Source organism: Saimiri boliviensis, chromosome 3 (genome assembly GCF_048565385.1).
Source record: "Saimiri boliviensis isolate mSaiBol1 chromosome 3, mSaiBol1.pri, whole genome shotgun sequence".
Classification (NCBI taxonomy): domain Eukaryota; kingdom Metazoa; phylum Chordata; class Mammalia; order Primates; family Cebidae; genus Saimiri; species Saimiri boliviensis.
In genome coordinates this window covers 93,820,781-93,840,016 of record NC_133451.1, presented here as the reverse complement: position 1 = coordinate 93,840,016, position 19,236 = coordinate 93,820,781, and the positions used below count along the sequence as shown (strand labels likewise).

Sequence of the window (19,236 nt, the reverse complement as noted above, 5' to 3'; positions counted from 1 at the left end):
GTGTAGTGGCACGATCTCAGCTCACTGCAACCTCTGCCTCCTGGCCTCAAACAATTCTCCTGCCTCAGCCTTCTGAGTAGCTGGGATTACAGGCATGCACCACCATGCCTGGCTAATTTTTGTATTTTTTTAGTAGAGATGGAGTTTTACCATATTGGCCATGCTGGTCTAGAACTCCTGACCTCAAGTGATCTGCCTGCCTAAGCCTCCCAAAATGCTGGGATTACAGGCATGAGCCACTGCACACAACCCAACATAGTTATCTTTATATAATTTGTTCATGTGTAATTTTTATTTTAAGTATTTCTGCAGTTTTTTTTTTCTAATTTAGTCATATTGTGTGAAAAGTGGTAAATAAGAAAGCAGTGTCATCTTCCTTTGACTTTATATCTACAGATGTAAAATTGGGACCATCAGCTATCCATTACCTAGCATTCAATTAAAGGAAGCAAAATAGAAAATAAGATACACAAAAAAACTCTTTAAAAGTTTAGTCTGATGCTAGTGATATTTTAACATTGAAATATTATTGTAACCATTTATTAAAGGGGCAGAGAGCTGTGGTATAATAGGAACTGGAGTTATCTTCTGTCAAAGTACTATCTTGTACCAGTTATTACAACTTTATTACATTTTTAATCTTTACAAACCACTCTGGGAGTTGGTATTGTCCTTATTCTTAAGAACTTGAGGCTTAGACAGTTATAATTACTTGCCAGAAGCAAGATGGAGTCTTTCTGTTGCCCATATTACTTCCATGGTTCCTTTTAGGATGAAATTCAAGCTTCCTAGCCTGGATGACAAGACCCTGATTATCTATCCCTTGTTAATCTCTTCTTGTTTTGTTTTCTGTGTATGTTTTGTAGAGATGGGATTTGACTATGTTGCATAAGCTGTTGGCAAATTCGTAGGCTCAAACAATCTACCCACCTCGGCCTCCCAAAATGCTAGAGTTACAGGTGTGAGCCACTGTACGTGGCTGTCCCTTGTTAATCTTTACAGCTTCATTTCTTGTCATCACACACCTAGACTTCAAGTTTCTAGATTTTCTTTCACTTCCTACAATATTGCACATGTTGTTTCTACTGTGAGCAGTATTCTCTTTCATTTCTCCCCATTCTGTGACTAAGTCCTCTTCATTCACATCCTCCAAGAAACTTCAGCAAGTCCACCGTTGATGAACATGATGAACCAGTCCACCATGAACAATGCCCGTTGCATTGTTCATTCATTGATTCAGCAAGTATTTATTGAGGATCCCCTATGTGCCAGGCACTATCCTAGGGACTAGGAATACAACAATAGACAAAGAAGAAGAAAAATCTCTGCCCTTGTAGCTTGTACTCTAGTGTTAATTATTTAATTCAGTGTTACTCATTAGATGTTCACTTCAAAAGAGCGCTGATTGGATTTGAATTGTTCTGTTAACATTCTTGGGGTCTAACACAATGGGATATTATAAGTATGTGGTAGCCATTTAATATTTATTTAATCAAGGGAGAGATTAATGCCTTCACTTATTATTTAATTTATAATTGTCTTGAAGAAGTCAAAGAATGTTCTGTTTGGCTCCTTTTATCTTTTCATACTGCCACCATTATAATACCAGACCTCATTGTTTTGTGACTATATTAATGCAGTGAACCTCCAATTGAAAACAACTTTTTTTTTCAATTTTTCTTCACCATTGGATTCTGCATAGAATTGCCAGATTTATCTTCCTAAACATTACTGGAATTGCTCTCCTTGAAATACCTTATGCTAGAATTCGAGACCCTTATAATGTGATGCCACCATCCTTCTCTGACTTATCTCTAGGTGTTTCATATCTACTCCCTATTCTATCCAGTTTTTTGTTTGTTTTTTGCAATCTACTTATTTTGGTTCATTTGTACCTTTTTGCCTAGAATCTTTCAGTTTATGACAAATTCCATCAGTGCTGCACGTCACTTGTTTTTGGTTAAGTTTTAATAATGTCAGCCAACCTTCATTCCCTTAATTTCTGATTTCTGTAAGAATTACTGTCTGTACCTGTTATATTCCAAAATTTTTGTAAGCAGCATAATCTACTCTGTATCACATCTGTAGCATAAGTACATGTGAACGTATGCGCACGTGTACATGTGCACACAGGTACACACACAAAGAACTCTTACATGGAACTGCAAGATATAAAAAATACAAATATAGCTTCCTGTAATAATGACCCCAACACTCCTCAAGAATGCTTCAGCTCCACAGAACATACCTGAAGCCAGTGTTGTGACCTCAATCATAATGATCTTTGCTTCCTCTCACTATTCCAAAGAAAAAGTCAGAAGTGGTCAGGGTGACCTTGCATTGCTGAGAGGAAAATTACTTTTTCATGAAACAGAAGGAAAGAGTCATATTTGCCATACCTGCTGCAGCAACCATTTCAAGACTTGTGTTTTTGACTTCCCATCACTTCCCAGAAAACATGTGCAGGGAACAGGGAGTAGAGTCAGATTTCATCCTACTTGAAATGCTAGAGAGACTCTAAACTAGATTCTTCTGAAACTGTTTTAGCAGTTTACATTTCACTTATCTATGGACCACAGAGAAAAGTCCATGGTCAAACGCCAGTATCTTCTTATTGATAAAAGGCCAGATCAGGAGCAGCTAACATGTGTGTAAGTCTGCATATCCCAAGTATACTCTATGGACCTTAGGAAAATCAGTTGTATTTATTTGCTGTAACTATCAAGTTACTTATTATTTTTAAATAATTTCATTTAAGCTTATCTTCCTAACCAGTTTGAAAAAAATGACAATTTTCTTAATAATTCTCCATTACACCTATGGCATAGTCAGTACTTAATAACCACCTGTTAATTAAAATGAAATAAAATATCCTAGTCTGTGTACTTAACAGAGTTTTAGAATGTTTTTCTGCTCTGACATGTTAACTTTATATAAAATAACATAACTTTTTAGGAGAAATCAAGTGTTATTTATAAACTACGTATATTTGATTTGTGAAATGATTTAATATTTTTAAGGACATATTTATGTCTTTAAAAATATGTGTTAAGAACATCTAAAATTTTTGTTTCAATACATCAAGCAAGGAATATAGAAGATGCAAAGAATTTTGGAAATTTCATGAAGTAAAGTTTATAAGGCAATGCAGCTAGAAATGATGTGGTTTTATAAGGCAAACTTTTCCCAACAAGAAGCAGTTTAATTACTTATCAAATACATATTATGAACATGTTTTTCAATTTTCTGTATTTTGTCAAAGGAAGGGAGAAGAGTTGATAGATAATCCTGATTGATCTTTTTAACAATTCAGATATATAAACAACACTCATCATTTTTAATTTACAAGAATTAAGCTAAATTTGAAATTAGGATTGCTAATGAATCACAGTTTATTATGAGTTAGCAGCTATTTCATGTTTTCCGAACACCTGTACTAGTTTTCTAAGGTCACTCAGTTTATATGCCATATATACCATGTTAGGCAAACATGATTTTTGCATAATTTCATTAGATATTTGTGGTATACTGAAGAAACAAGAAACTTAAGACCTGATACATGCTTAAATTAGAGACAAGTACATATGTTAAAAATAAATACAAAAAAAATGTTAAAAATATGCAAAGACTTTGTGGATGTTATGATTTTAGTCAGTTTAAGATACTGTGACACCAATTTGTTTCAGAGAGATAAACAAAAATGATGGTTCATATCACGGTAACATATAAAAAAATTTTATACAGTGTCTTCAATTGAACATTAGTCCTGACATGTAAATTTAAGTTAATCTAGTACAAGTTCTTAAATTTTTAGATTTATGCTTCCTTTAGACAAAGAAAACAATCTCATTTCTTAATGTAATTTGACATTTCAAAATGAAAACATCATTTTTAAAAGAAAATGTAAAGTTATTTATAATTTGACAATTATTTTAGAAAAACTGTATATGCTACTGCCTCTGTTGAGTAATGTGATGGATGGAAACAGGCAATAAAATGATTTGTCCATATCAGACATCAATGGGAGACCTAAGGCCTAAACTCATAGAAGTTTCTAGTACAGAGAGGGAAGTGCACTGATGTCAGGAAGCTGATACTTTTCAGTACCATTGTTTATATAAACATCTTCTCAAGTATGCTTCTTGAGGCCATATTTTTATTTCTCTATTACCTCAGTATAATCCAGCACAAGTAAAAAGTCAACCAGTCTTCAGTGTTTATTCATCTGTTAATACAGAATACTTTGTAAATATTTCATGTTTCTGTGTTTTGTTCATTGTTTGGATATTTAACTGAATAAATATTTCTGGAATATCTACTGAAAGATATGTAAAGGAATGAAAGATAGATTTTTAAAATCTAGTCAGAATTAATAAATGGGCTCATTGCTTTTGTCAGAATTACTTTTCAGATAATTTTTCTTAATATATTTTCTTAAAATTTAAATGAACCTGTTCAAATATGTCTAAACAATAGTTTAATAATTGGTCAATTCAGAATTTTGTTTAATTTCCAAGTATGCTACATATAACAATAAGCTTATATATTTTTACTGCGGAAGTGATAGTAAATAATCAGTCTAATCCTTCCTCTGCTTACAGCATTTAAGTATTGCCATTTAAGAATAGCACTACTAGCTTTGTTCACTTACTGATAGGCATAAATAGAGCTGAATACTTAAAAGTCAATTTTAGCCAAAACCCTTCTGCTGATATTCCCACTGCCTATAATTGCCAAATTAATAATGAATATGTGGACTTTAGAATTAAATGTCATTCCTTGCCTGTCTTGAGATTTTAAAATATTAAAATCAAAACAACCCTTTAAATTGTCAAAATGTGAGGACTATCATGATGAGGAAATGGAATGATTTTTTTTTCTCTACGTAGAAGATTTTTCTTAACTGAGTTTTCCAGAAATCTAAGAAAGTTTTGTTTTTCAAAAAATCCATTTGTTGAAATGTCTTACACTACTTCTATTTGCTGTGTCACTTCCAGCTTTTGAAACATTACTACCATTACATAGCCATGGAACAGAATGGTCTTGTAAATGAGCTTTGCTACAAAAGAAAATGAGACTAACTGGAAACTCGTCATGGTTCTGCCACTCTGAAAGATTGGTAATATCACCAAAGCCATTTAGAGATATTTCCACTCTTAGAAAATGGACATTGTGGAGCATAAGACCTAGTCTGTTTGATTTCAGCCTTAATAGCTTTCAATATGTGATAGCATACATTTGGATAAAAAGTAGAAAAATAGAGAACAACTTTTTGTGTATTTTAATCATTGATAACATATTTTTTTTTTTTTTTTTTTTTTGAGCCGGAGTTTCACTCTTGTTACCCAGGCTGGAGTGCAATGGCACGATCTTGTCTCACCGCAACCTCCGCCTCCTGGGTACAGGCAATTCTCCTGCCTCAGCCTCCTGAGTAGCTGGGATTACAGGCACGCACCACTATGCCCAGCTAATTTTTTGTATTTTTAGTAGAGATGGGGTTTCACCATGTTGACCAGGATGGTCTCGATCTGTTGACCTTGTGATCCACCCGCCTCGGCCTCCCAAAGTGCTGGTATTACAGGCTTGAGCCACCGCACCCGGCCACAGATTCTTAATTCATCTATCTAAATCTTGCAGAACATTCAAAATGTTTCATAGACAATCCCTGCAATAACTGCCCTTTCTGCTGTTTCACTTGTTAATACACACCATTTGCTAAGCCTTTTTCTTCCTTACATTGCTTCATTATTAAAAAAAAAATTCTGCAAGTTCTGTTTTGAGTCTCCTTATAGATGAGGCAGCTGAGGCCTTTTACAAATACCTCTCTCATTCCAGTTACACAAGTCATAATTTACTGAGCGCCATGGTAAAATCCTTTAAAAATGTAGTAAAAAGAATAGAGTGTGCATATGCAAAGAAGGAGATTGGGGAAAGCAAATTGGAAGATTTTATGCATTCTATAGCAAAGAAAGCTTATTCAAGCAGAATAAATAAGAAAGTAATTAAAAAAGAAGCCACCACTTACTAAGGTCAAACAGAAGGAATACACATAAAATCAGAAACTAACAAAGAGCAATTATGATAATAATGCTCCAAAAAATTCTGAGTGAAGAAGAGTAATAACTTATGATAACAAATGCCAGATGTCTAGTATGTACTGTATTAAAGTAAATGATGTTCAATTATAATTTAATTTATAAATCTGGTTTTGTTATAATCCTTTAAGGGAGGTGCTATTTTGATGTTCATTTTTACACATGAAGAAACAGATAAAGAGAGATTAGTTAGTTCTCCAGTGGCACTCAGCTGATTGGGTGGTGGAAATTGGCTTTGGAACTAAGCAGTCTAATGTCATAGTCTGTGTTCCTAACCATTGCATTATACTGCCTCTACAAAGGGTTAAATAACATATCCAGAAAAAAGCAAAATGCCAGAAATGAAAGAATACTGAGACACAGTATTAATAAATACTAAGGTTTTTTTAAAGCCCTAGAAACACAGCCTTGGAAGGCCCAAAATGGAAATGCTAAGATATAACTGAGCACCCCAGATCTGAGCAGTAATGATAGTCCATCTTTCAGGGTCCTGGAGGGAGTTAATGGGGGATCTGAAACCTGAGATGAGTGTTCTTAAAAGTGAAACCTGAGATGAGTATTTCTAAAGTGAAAAGTATTAATTAATAATAACTTATTAATATTTATATGTAGTTTTTATGTACTGATCAAATCTGTATACATTCGGGTGAAATTATATCAACTCATAATGTTCGTCCAATTCTCTTGATTGATTGGTGATGATAATCAAGGACTAGGACTTAGTAAACTACATAATGTAAATAAAGTCACATCAAATAGCCACTAGTTTCCAGGACGGACTAAACTTGGACACAAGAACAGAGTGATGAGCAAATTTAATTAAATAATATCATAAATGTTGTACATACTTATTGTTATATATTGGCACCACAATCATCACTATAATTTATATAATTCTATTATGAACCCTTAGTAATTAGGCGCCTTATTATAATATTGATTGATGCTAAAATGGAAAAACAGTGATAACAGATGGAACAAATGCATTCCTAATTCAATAAATTAAATCTTTTAAAGTGTTCAATCAATGAAGAGAAACCTCAAAAAAAAAAAATCTCAATGGTGAGAACACTCATCTTTAGGATGAAAACATAAATATAGGTTCTATTAATTTACTTTTTATTTATTGAAATAGTATACTGTGGGCATAATGATGGTATTGTATATGCTTGGGCATTCAATAAGATAGATTTTAAAATGTAGACTATTCTGTTTTGTTTCCACCTGATTACAGTTATGAACTGAGATTAAGAGGATTATTGAGATATTTACTACTGGATTATTGTCATTGTTATTAACTATTGTAATCTACTGTGTATTTTATTCTTGTTTTTTTTTTTTTAATTTTCCTGCACTGTTTCTCATTAACATTGGCTAACAGTTTATCTTCATAAAATGGCATCATAAATATAAAGAAATGTTTGAAATTACTGCTATTTATCTGCACTGGTGTTATTGTTTTGTATTTTATTTTACAGCTTTATTGTTTAAGATCCTTGCAATTTCATATATATATATATATATATATATATGACATATATATTTATATTTAATTTTTTTATAACCAAGAATGTGCTGGTAGAAATTTCTGTATCTAGCAAATTTTGATTTGATTTAGAGACTTTTTCATTATTGTTCTATATTATCAAACCAGAGTGGCCTGGTTAATAATTTACAGTTTGTTTTCATAAAGTACCTAAAACATACTTAGCCTTTGAAAAGGTAATATTCCTTACGGGAAAATATTATTTTGAAATATACCTCTTTAGTGAATTAGAACTCTCATTTTTTTCTTCTTTAGTTTATTTTACTATAGATACAGATTTTTAGAGAGAAGCGAATTTCTAGACAAACACTGTCATGAACTGCAATGTCACCGTTATCTGAGTAATTGCCTGATTTTAGAAGTTTGTGCATTCTGTTAATGAACTACACATATCTAGGCTATCTGGTTTGTATTTGAACTTTTCATCCGCTTATGACTCCATAAACCGGGATTACCAGCAGGAGGAAACAGACATATACTTGTAGTACCCACTGTGGTTAACCTCTAACAAAACCTCTAAACGAAATCCTTCTCTACAAAATTGTAGATTTTAGAAAAGAAAAAAGTTTTGTTAGATAGAGTATCCAAAACTAAACCAATAAATTTAATAAATTTATCTCCTCATGCTGCGAATTAGACATAAATTTAGTTCCCTAATATTAGGGATTTTATTGTCTTGGGAAACTGTGGCTACTGTGGAAGAAATACTGGGTTGAAGTAAATGAAGCTGAAAGTAGTGTGGAACTCCAGTGGTGAAAATTGCTAAACGATTAAGTAACGTCTTTTCTAAAGGAAAAATTGTAATCTGTTAGTTTAGTATGAATTGGAAAAACTTGTATAAGAAGTTACTCTACTTCATGCAAGTCTTCCAAGATGATAAAAGCCAGTATTTTGGAGAAAAAAGGTCTTTATAGAAAAATAAACAATGAGTCAAGAATTAAAAGCACTCGATTTCTAAGTCATAGTATTGATACAGTCTTGCCAAAGAATTTTGAAATGCTGACCCATTAAAAATCTGTTTTTCATTTGCAATTTACTAATTTATTGTTTCACAATTTTTAACAACATACTCCTCTGTCCCTAGACAACCTAATTTCTATAAGCTTTCTTTAACCTGAAATTACATGATATTACAAAATTTTTGCTCAGTATTAACAAGTTGAACCAACGGTGTTCTTTAACAAAGTTCTCTTTCATATACTCAAGTAAATAGGACCGAATGTGTAAGTCTTTGCACTAAGTCAAAATATTAAACAATTTTATGTGAAAATGTATATTTTATATTACATTAGTTAAGTATCTTCTATTCAGGATGACAGTTTCATCGGAGTCCTCTTCAAGCTATTATGTATAGCTCTTATAGTGGAACCTTATCCTAAAGTTTTCAGTATTACCTGCTTTGGTTTACATTTTCTAATGCAATAATTTAATTGCCAATATAATATAATTGCCAATACCAGCAACTCTCTGGTCAGAAGATGCAAGGCAAATGCTTGGTTCTGGTCATGTTTATCTTTTTGATTTGTCCTCTCTCCTTTGCCAAGATTCTATTCTCAAGAGCCTCTTTGTCCTCAATATGCTGGCCATTATCTTCTGTACTTAGAAGCACACTGGTTTTAGAGACTCTTAGACTCGCCCCATGACTGATTCATTGTACAATTTGTGTATTGCAAGAGCTTACTTGGCTAACTGCAAAGAGTCCCTTGTCACTGCTCTAGCTTGTTACTGTTTTCCCCTCAGCACTACTTTTCTGTAATCTATAGTAAGTAAAGTCCTGAACTTCTGTTTAATGACTCCTGGACTACCACACTGCTCAATAATCTCTGAATTCCTCCTTTGTGGTGGGTGACTTTATACACATACAAGTTAATATTTACATTTATGTTTGTATATACTTTCACCTTCATGCCTGTGATTTCAAAGCTTAATAAATAGCTTTCTAACAGTGATATTGGGGCAGGGGACAGCTCTTCCGTTCCGTAAGAAATAAAGACAAATATTTTCTGCATGTTATTTTTCCATTTCCTATTTCAAACCTCAAAAGGCTTCAACTTAGATCAAAAGTCTTTGGCACCACTCTTTGTGAAAATTATTTCCCATAAAGCTTTATTTAAAATGGGCTAAACAAAGACCTGGAACCAACCCAAATGCCCATCAATGATGGACTGGACAAAGAAAATGTGGCACATATTTACCATGGAATACCATGCAGCCATAAAAAAACGATGAGTTTGTGTCCTTTGTAGGGACTTGGATGAATCTGGAAACCATCATTCTCAGCAAACTGACACAAGAACAGAAAACCAAATACCGCATATTCTCACTCACAGGCTGGTGTTGAACAATGAGAACACGTGGACTCAGGGAGGGGAGCACCACGCACTGGGACCAGTTGGTGAGGGGCTAGGGACGGATAGCGGGGGGTTTGGGGAGGGTGGGAAGGGATAACATGGGGAGAAATGCCAGATACAGTGTGCACCTGTGCAACAATCCTGCATGACCTACGCATGTACCCCAGAACCTAAAGTAAAATAAAAATAAAGAAAAATAAAATAAAATGGGCTAAAGTCATAGAGGCAAGGAAGCAATATTAAAAGGCAATTAGGCAAAAGTAGTTGTTTGCTTAGTTTTTACTTTGTAGTTGATTACGTAGGCAGAATATATATGTTTTTTGATAAAAGAGATAAGTAATAGTGTATAAACATCACAGGATATTGGTCACTCTTGCACCATTTAATTAGAGGAACCATAATCAGAACTGCTAAGTTACTCCACTAAGGGAAATTACCAAGATAGATTACATTAGCTTAATCTCACCAAATAGATTAAACTGCTCAGTATATCTGATAGTTCTTACTTCTCCAGTACAAAAATAAATGGCAGGTTATTTCTCACAGGAAAAATAACCTGAATCAATATTTGTGTCATATAAGGTTACTAACAGATATGAATTGTAATACTCCAGAAAAATAAACTGATGTTCTGTTTCAATATCTTTAATGTGTTAATTTTGTTAAATGCCATAACTCTCTCAATTTTGGACATAACTATACACAGTTCTGTTAATAATCTGCTGAAGACATAATACATTTTTTGGACTATTCAGCCAGGTGGATGGATGTTTTCCTAGAGTGCCAGGAGTGTTTTAAATACTTGTATTGTGCGTCTATGTTACTGATGCTTTTTAAATATCTTAAGTATCGGAGTACTCCACCTACCAGCATTCTCATGAGGAATGAGAAGCAAATAATGGGAAGCCAGGAGAATGTGGGAAACATTGATGTGAACTTGCCTTGAAGGCAAAAAATTGTCAGAGCCTGGTTGTTCGAGAAGTGCTGTCAAGGCCAGGTAAAGTAGAAGAGAAAGGGACCTGGCCGTCTGGGAAATTTCGAGCCCTAAGCAACCAAGCAGACAACTTGTGTCATTAGTTGGCATATTGTATTGATGCTCTTTGGACATCAGTATCTTGGGTACCCAAGAAGATAGAGGATGGGGTCCAATAATAAGTGCATATTGTAGCCTAGTAAGCCTTTACTCTGTGTGGAGCCATGGGCCCACCCTCCATCCTTTTGGCTACCTCCTGGATACTTCAGTATGGTGACCACTTTCTTCCTGAAATTTGATATCAAGACAGTGAATGGGATGAAGGACTTAAGGATAAACCCCTTACCTTACAGCTGGAATATCCAAGGCCTGAGCAATAAATACAACAAAATGCCTAAAGAAATGTGGTGTTGTCACCCTTCTTAGGTTCATCCCTCCCTCCATCTATCACTTACTGTGATTCTTTCATATAATGATGACGTCTAATCTCACAGCAACCTAGAACAAGCAGTAAAAGAGGTTGCCTTTCAAATGTTCATGCCCTCCACACATAGCGCCTATGAGAGGAACCATACTAGTATGCAGAATGAGGGCTGTGTGTGCTATGGGAGGCTCAAAAGCATAGGTATTTAGTCGTAGTAACTAGCTTGTTAGTGAATCTGCATCTCTGGAGATTCTGATTCAGGGCCCAGAAATCTGTAGTTTTGAAACCTCTCGAAGTGGTTCCGATGTAGAATTAGGTGGAGAAAACAACTATAAGATATGGTGAAGGTTCCACATTCTATCCCAGACTTGATGCACACCATATTAAACCTGTAACTTAAAGGCTTAAAACAGGCACAATCTCAGATAAGTTGAGGCCGTCGGTTTCCATTAAAGCAGACTCCACAAACTTACCAATCTCTGTGAGTCCCAAGGGCATCTCAAAATCTCTGGTCTTAGTAAAGGATTTTCAAATTAGGCATGGTATAGGCCTCGTAGAAGAATGCTAGCACAGCAAGTGTTTCCAGTGTGCCTCCTGGGCACACGTGTGTAGGCACTAGGGATATGGCGAACAAGACTGACAAGGTACCCAGCTTAGCAGAGTTTATATTTCAGTGGGAAGAATCAGAGAAGAAACAAGCATGCAAATGAATCAACTAGATAATGCTGATTGTGGCATAATTCTGTGAAGAAAGTAAAGGATGATGGTAGAGAGACTGCTTCTTTACACAGGATGATCAAGAAAGACCTTACTGAGCATGTAACATATATCTGAGACCTTATGGATGAAAGGAGGGCAGCCTATGAAAATTCGAGGAAGAAAATACCTTCATTTTTAAAATTGTGTTTTTCTTGAACTACTATTTTCTTTTGTTTGGCTTTTAATCTTTTTATGATTATGTATACACATTGTTTTCCTTTACTGAACATTATGATAGGTGGCTTTTCTATAAAAGACCTATGGCTGCTCTAAGGTAAGATCAATGACAGTGTGATGATCAGATGTGTAATAAATTTCAGGGTATTTTGTTTTCTATGCAGAGTTTACAGCAATTGCTCTTTTCTATTTTATATCATCAAGCCAAAATCCAATTATTGCAGTGATGTTGTAAATCACTGAGATTATCTCTTACCACAAAGTTATTATAGACCAGAAAGAAGAGATTAATTTTGTTTTTATAAAACTAAATTCATGATAATGTACTTCTATACTTCAACCAAAGGAAACATATCCTCATAATTTTTGCATTGTCTAGAGACTTTTTTTTTTCATTCTGGCTGTGAGATTATGCTTCAGTTGTATGTTAGTTGCTATAATGCTTGATGCCTAACCTGCAGTTTACAACGTAAATTAATGTCTTGGTATTTATGTCATTTACATATACAGAGGTAAAAAGCAATTATCCTTGAATCTTCAGATATGGCCAGGAATTCAAATGGAAGGATAAAAAAGGTATAAGAAGCCAGAAAGGGGAGAGAAGATGCTTTAGAATGCCTCTACAATGCCTTCCATTCTGTCATTCCTTATTCCCCCCCAACTCCAAGCACCAGATTTCTGTTCTGCCTGGGATCTTGAAATTTTAGATACAGCCATTTTGAAATGCCACTTTGATACAGCATTTGCTAAATTCTTATTAGACTCCAGAAATTCTTCTAAGCCTGTTAGATATTAACACATTTAATTCTCACCATAGCCCAATAAGGTAAGGTACCAATACTACCCCCATTTTATTGATAAATACATTTGAAGCTCAGAGAAGTTGAGTAAATGTCCAAGTTGGAGCCTGAGTAGTGTGGATCCAGAGACTAGGCCTTTAAATGATACCCCACCCTCTAATGCCTTTGATTAGCCATTTTGTCTTGGGAATATTTTAATAATAACCTAAAACATAACTATTAAACTTGCCATACAAATTCCAAATAATGTCTAAAGCCTGTGTCTTAGCCCCTCACCTGAGTTCCTGTTTTCCCTGAGCCTTACTTACCAAATGTCTGACCCTCTCCTCTCTGTTAGGGAGCAAGGAGAGGGAGAGAGCCAGTAGCAAGACGTGGGCTATACACAGTGCCAGCGTCACACACACTGAATATGAAGGGCTGCATAAAATCCGATGCAAAGAAATGTTGTGCTTCATAATTTGTTTCCTCGAAGTTCCTTCCTTGAACTTTTAAAGTTAATGAGAAGCGTTAACTTTAGAGAGCATGTGAAGGTATGGTTTCCAACCATGTATTTTCCGTATTGTAATTTTTGGTCTGAAACATGTCATATATATGACTGATATAAAGATTCCTACAATTTGAGAGAAACTGGCACTTGTGATAAGTAATCCATACCAACTATAACTTCAATAGATACATAGGTAGAAAAGTAATTATATTATTACTTGTTAGCTAATAAGCTTTATCCTTGCCTATTTAAAAATTTGGTAATAAAAATGTGCTAATTAAGTTTTTAAGATGGATAATTTTTAAATTATGCTGATATCATATTATATATACACATATATAAAAATATATAAAAGTTTTAAGAAGTGTTTTACTATTTATGTTAGTTTTTACAGCTCCAAATATAGCTGTGAAATTCCCCAGAGCAGGCACTGGCATCCATGCCTGGCAGTGTTTGGACCATCCCATCCAGTGCTCTTTATTTATTTCCCCTGGCTTAGATCTCACATATGATTACAAGGAAGTATATGATGTGTCTCACAAACCAACTTCTTAATGCCTCAGAATATGGATTTATTTGCTCTAGGAATAAAAAATCATTTGTTAACTATCTTCTAAAATGTATTCTTTCAAAAATGGAAGAATGTTTCTGATATTTCTACTGTGTATCTCATGCTCAATAGAGGGAAGAGGCTGTATGATTGCAGTCTGCCAAAGGGATGCATTAGTAGTTAAAGCTCTTGTTATTTACAGCCATTTTGTTAGTATTTAAAATTACCAAGTGCAGACGTTCTAAAATGGAATCCATCTGTACCTGCTTCATGCTTATAGTGCTACGGGTTTTTAGTAGCTAATTCTTGATAGTAAAGATAGGAATTTATAGCATGTAACATTTTTATTTCATTGTTTTATCATTGTTTCATCATTAAACTCATTTTATTTTTTTCTCTGAACTTTTGTCAAATAAAGGAATGAAATTGAAAACATTTCAATAACTTGCTTGTAATTGCAGGATATAATGTGTTAAGATCTACTTTTGGCCTCCCGATTTCTTATTCGCGAATACATTCATTCTGTGTAACTCTTGGTGTTGCAGAAGCAGCCACATCATGTTCACCATTCAACACAAAATTTTTAAAATGTTATACACACACACACACATACACACACAAACACATATGTATAATCATATAAAAATATCAAAGATACCATAATGTGGTAGCTGACAGAAAAAGCTTTGGATCAGGTGAATCAGAATTTAAGCCCTGAGTCATTTATTTTTAGCAGTGACCTTACCAAGCAACATAACCTCTCTAAGCTATATTATTCCCTTATCTGTATAATAGAAATAAAAATATTATTTTTGTTTATTTATTTTTTTAATACAAAATCTCACCCTGTTGCCCAGGCTGGAGTACAAAGGCATGATCTTGGCTCACTGCAAACCTCCACCTCCCAGGTTCAAGCGATTCTCCTGCTTCAGCCTTCCTAGTAGCTGGGGTTACAGGTGCACATCACTACGCCTGGCCAATTTTTTGTGTCTTTAGTAGAGATGGGGTTTCACCATGTTGGCTAGGCAGGTTTCCCAACTCCTGACCTCATGATCTGCCCTCCTCGGCCTCCCAAAGTGCTGGGATTACAGGTGTGAGCCACCATGCCTGGCCTAAAAATATTATTTTTTAGAGCTCTGAAAGTGGAAATGAAATAAATATTTTAAAAAATGATTTTTTTTTAAGAGACAGAATAGCTCTTCCAAGAAACTTGTTTTAAAAGAGAAAGTGAGAATGTTAAGAAATACCAGTTCCCGGTAATTTTTTGGTACTGTTTCACAGTTTTTAATACTTACAGTTTTTTTCACTTTAACATTTTATAAAAATCCTCCTTATTATTTAAACTTAATAGTTTTTTTCTTTCTTTCTTAGTGGTAGGTAAACCAGTGATGTGTCTTACAATAGAGAACATTTTGGATTCAATGAAATCCAGGTTTTATGATACATGTCAAAGTTTCTTTCTTTACAGGAGGCAGTAATGTGTAGTGGCCATGTATTCAGACCTCGGTTGTACATAGATTATGCCAAATTCCTGAACCATTCTTTGTGTCATCTCTTACCTGCAAAATGAAAATATATCTCATGGCATTATTAGGGTTAAATTAGAAAATGTGTATAAACGTCCTAGCAGCATCTCATACAGAATTGTTAAGTGCACAGTGATAGCCGTTATTGTTATTATTGTCTTCATTTTTTATAATTAATCTGTATACTAGTGAACCCAGACATTAGAGCCAGGTTTGCCACTAATTAACTTTGGAAACCTGAGCAAAGTACTTAGCTTTTCTGCCTTACTTTCTTTTTCTGCAAAAGAATCTTTTGGCCCAGATAAACTTGAAATTAAGTCTGGATCTAAAATTTTGGAATTTTATTTAATTCAAATTCCTAACATAATATGACCATAAAATGAATTTTGTTTCTTTCAGTTTGTGGGGACATTCATGGACAATTCTTTGACTTGATGAAGCTCTTTGAAGTCGGGGGATCTCCTGCCAACACTCGCTACCTCTTCTTAGGGGACTATGTTGACAGAGGGTACTTCAGTATCGAAGTAAGTCTACATCACACCTTCTTAGCTGTTCAGTATCTCAAAAAAAATAAAAGCAATAAATGTTACTGCCCTATGGAAACCTCTAACAATGAAATGTATTGCACTTAATTCATTGGATATTACATGTTCTATTTTCAGTTGATTCCTATATGTTTTTTGTTTGTTTGTTTTTGAGATGGAGTCTGGCTCTGTCGCCCAGGCTGGAATGCAGTGGCGTCACCTCTGCTCACTGCAACCGCTGCTTCCAGGGTTCAAGCCATTTTCCTACCTCAGCCTCCTGAGTAGCCGAGATTACAGGTGCCCACTACCATGCCCGGTTAACTTTTGTATTTTCATAGAGATGGAGTTTCACCATGTTGGCCAGGCTGATCTCGAACTCCCGACCTCAGGTGATCCACCCGCCCCAGCCTCCCAAAATGCTGGGATTACGTACGGGAAACCAAGCCCAGCCTGATTCCCATATTTTTTAATAGAGATGCCCAAAAAATGGTAAATAGTAAGATCTTGCCTTTTGTACATTTTATATATTTGCAAATTTGCAAAATTTACATCTTAGTTTACAATAAATAATTCCATTTTCCATTGAAAGAACTAATCAAAGTTGATTAAATAAGCAGGCATGGATTTGCATGTTTATGCCTTGAAATTATGAGACAGTAACTTACCTGTGTAAATTGATAGTGAAGTACATGTGTCTGTGTCTGTGACTGTGCATGTGTGAATACACTTATTACTGCTGTATTTTGTCTTTTATGGCGCCTGTCATCTAACTAGAATAATTTGTCAAACTCATTAATTAAAACAAAACGATAACCTTTGAGTAGATGTTCTTCCACAGCCTCCATCTGTATGTGTTTTAAGTAAGTAAAACTACATTCAAAATAAAGGCAGAGACATTGTTTTATTCATATCTTTGTTCTTCTTGGTGCCTAACATGGTGTGTTAATAAATAATTTATTGAAAGAAATGGTTTGAAATTGAATAGGTTTTAAAGAATCAGACCTTGTGTACAGTAGCTGACATGTGCTATCAAAAAAGAGCATTAAAAAGGGAAATGATTGTTCTTAATTAAAGAGAGAAATCAACATTAGAGAGACTCACACCAACATCATATATTCATAATAATCATAGAAAAAGATTCTGTATTTTAAAAAATTTATTATAGTTTTATTTACTAAAGGAATATTTACTGTTAACAGCATGTCATTGTTAAACAGCTTTTCTTTATAAAATTTTATAAAGATTATATTAGTTTTATTTTTCAGTTATTTAATTCACCTTTAGTCACCGATTACACACAGACACAGAAAAGTTTATATAAACATACACGTATTTACACCAGCATAATAATCCTTTCTGCATTTAAAGATCACAGATTTCTTAATTATTCCTGGTGGCAGTGAGAGAAGAAGGAATTGTAACGGTGTATAAATCCCAGAAGAGTAAATAAATTTTTACTATTTCCTCCATTTAATAAATAAGTATTGTCAAGCATATAAAATGTATATGCACTATGAATAGGACTGTGAGGAATTTTTTAAAATGTAATATACGTTCTTGCTCTCTAGAAATCTAAATCTATGTTGGAAAATAGAACCGTAAAAATCTGTATACAATCAGAAGCCTGGAACAGGTGATCATCCACGGTTCAGTTATTTGAATGGATTATTAAAACTTTGTGATTAAAGGATGTACAAAATAATAAGTATGATAGGATTAGAGAAAAGTGAGAGAATATTAAGAACACACATGTTTGGGAAAGACTGAATCAAAAAACAAGTAAGATTTAGCTGGGAAGAAAATTAAAGTGAGCAAAAGTACAGAGAAAGAAATTAGCAAACTCTGCTAACCCTGTTTTGTTCTTGGGGCCAACATGACCAGCTTAGCTAATGGAAAAGCAATTGAGTACTAATTTTGCAAGACCTTTATATCACGTTAGGACTGGTATTTGCCAGGATTAACCACAACAAAACAAAACTCCTACATAATGGTGGTTTGGACAAGATAGATGTTTTTCTGTCTTTTGCCTGTTGACGGCAAACCAGGACTGGTGTGGCACAGTGCGGTGCTGGGTTCTAGGCTCCACCTGCTTTCTTGCTCTGATATTCATGACCTCATTCCAAAGACAACCTAGTGACCCAAGATGGCTACATCAGCTTCAACCATCATTTCTCCACGTAATATTCAACACGAAGGAAAGGGAGAAAGAGAAGGGCATGTCTTCTTGTTAAGGCTGTTTCCCAGAAATGGCCCAGTTCCTTCAACTTGTATCTCATGAGCCATAATTTGTTGATATGGCCATAGGTGATTTCGTATGTGGTCAGGTATAAGGAAGACTGTGGTAGGCAAGAAACAGCAATGGAAGTACAAAGATTTCTGCTCTTCCCCTTGAATTAGGGTTATATAGAATCTTTATCTTTTATCTTCTCTTCACTTCTTTTCTTTTTTCTTTTCTTTCTTTTAATGAGACAGGGTCTCCCTCTGTCACCCAGGCGACAATGCAGTGGCACAGTCATAGTTCACTGCAGCTTCAATCTCCCTGACTGAAGTGATCCTCCTGCCTCAGCCTCCGAAGTAACTGAGACCATACGTGGCACACACCACCATGCCCAGTTAATTTTTGCTTTTAGTAGAGACAGGTTCTTACTATGTTGCCTAGGTTGGTCTCCATCTCCTGAGCTCCAGTGAATCTCCCACCTTGACATCCCTAAGTGCTCAGATTACAAAGTGTGTGAGCCTGTAATCTGGCCTGGGTTATGTAGACTCTAAGTAAATATTTTTAAAATAATTTTAGTAACTCTTAAATTCATCTTACTCATTTAACATTTATTTATAGTGCTCCTAATAAAGTTTTTGAGGATGAATGAAATAGGTATTCTGCTTTCCTTGAAGCTTGCCGTCTAAGTGAGGAAATCCTGAGACTATCATGATGGAGTGATTATTTTTGTCAGCCAAATAATGTTGTGTTACATTGGAATTTTTTTTAATATAACATTTGTGATTTTTCACAACTTTGTATCTTTC

The 19,236-nt window shown here is 34.6% G+C and overlaps 1 protein-coding gene across 3 annotated transcripts in view; it reads left to right on the top strand.

Moving 5' to 3' along the window:
- Window positions 1-19,236, top strand: part of PPP3CA (protein phosphatase 3 catalytic subunit alpha) — a 317,625-nt gene that overhangs the window by 216,741 nt on the left and 81,648 nt on the right. For all 3 annotated transcript variants that reach the window (XM_039468188.2, XM_039468189.2, XM_074396500.1), the window contains exon 3: window positions 16,088-16,212. In XM_039468188.2, coding sequence (XP_039324122.1) covers window positions 16,088-16,212 — 125 coding nt within the window. The remainder of the gene's footprint in view (window positions 1-16,087; window positions 16,213-19,236) is intronic.